Raw genomic sequence first — 1,295 nt, forward strand, 5'->3', positions numbered from 1 at the left:
GCTACTTGGAAGGCTGAGGCAGAAGGATCGCCGGAGCCCAGCAGGTCGAGGCTGCGGTGGCCGGGAGCGGCCACTGCACTCCAGTCTGGGCAACAGAGTGAGACTCCAACTCAGAAAAAAAAAATGTCTTAGGTGTTGAGATAGAGGCATGTGAACCGTTTACGGTGCTCAGAAGAGAAAAGGGCAGAGGAAATGGCAGAAGAGAGGAAGTAAGAACCAGGATGGGTGGGGTCTGCCAGCTGGAGGGTGGACACATTCCAGGAGGACAGAACAGTCTTGGAGAAGGCACACATGTGTGTGACATATTTGGGGGACAGCTAGAAGTTGTGTGTGGGCACAGTGTAGCGTCTGCAGGAAGAGAAGCAGGAAAGGAGCCTAGGATGGGGTTGGAGAGGAGATAGAGCCCTACCGGGAAGTCATGCTGAGGGAGCTCTGGCTCCAACCCATTATCCAAACTCTGTTGTAGAATTAAAAAGTGGAAACAAGAGCGCGTGCAGGCAGGAACACTACAATAGTGTGTAACTTCATAATGATAGCAGTCACTTGCAAAGAATCGTAGATTTCAATAGTCAAGTTCATGGAGACAGAGGGTGGAAAGGTGGTTGCCAGGGGCTGGGGGCGGGGAAAGAGGAGTTACTGTTGAATGGGTACAAAGTTTGTTTTGCAAGACGGAGGGCATTCTGGAGATGGATGGTGATGATTGCACAACATGCGTGTTCTTAATATCCCTGAACTGTAGTAAGGTTAAAAATGGTTAAGGTGGTGACCTTTATGTCATGCATATTTTACCACAATGCATATTTTACCACAATTACTTACACACACACACACACACACAGACTGCTGGACTCGCCCACAGTTTCTGATTCAGCAGGTGTGGAGTGGGACTTGAGATTTCCATTTCTGGCAAGTTCCCAGGTGATGCTGGTGGTCCGGAGACCACACTTGAGGAGTCACCGGCTTAGAGACCAAGTGATTAAAGTATGCGGGGCGCCCTGCTCGTGGCCATTACTGTTATTAACAACAGTAGCAACAGCAGCGAGCGTGTGTTCAGCGCTCGCCTCTCAAGCCGGTCTCACGGCTGGGGAAGGAGCCGCAGGCGGGCCGGGCTGGACCCTAAGCTGGCCCTTCCCGCGGTCGCGGCGGATCTTGTCGGTGCAAGCGTGAGGCTCAGAGCGAAAGCGACGCAAGCGGAGCGACAGGCTCAGCAGGGCGGGCGAAGCACGTGGCGGCGGAGGGGACCCGGGTCGCCCTGGGCACGGCGGCGGGGCAGCCCGAGGCGCCCCGGGGGGTCG

At 54.6% G+C, this 1,295-nt stretch overlaps 1 protein-coding gene across 1 annotated transcript in view; it reads left to right on the plus strand.

Annotated features, from left to right (window-relative positions):
• Window positions 1-983: 983 nt before the first annotated feature.
• Window positions 984-1,295, plus strand: part of ITGA9 (integrin subunit alpha 9) — a gene marked incomplete at its 3' end in the record, with an annotated part of 153,788 nt that continues 153,476 nt past the window's right edge. Inside the window, exon 1 of the mRNA XM_008061272.1 lies at window positions 984-1,163. Within this exon, the coding sequence (XP_008059463.1) occupies window positions 984-1,163 (180 nt within the window). The remainder of the gene's footprint in view (window positions 1,164-1,295) is intronic.

The sequence above is a fragment of the Carlito syrichta genome, unplaced genomic scaffold (assembly GCF_000164805.1).
Source record: "Carlito syrichta isolate Samal-C Ts95f unplaced genomic scaffold, Tarsius_syrichta-2.0.1 Scaffold305170, whole genome shotgun sequence".
Lineage (NCBI taxonomy): Eukaryota > Metazoa > Chordata > Mammalia > Primates > Tarsiidae > Carlito > Carlito syrichta.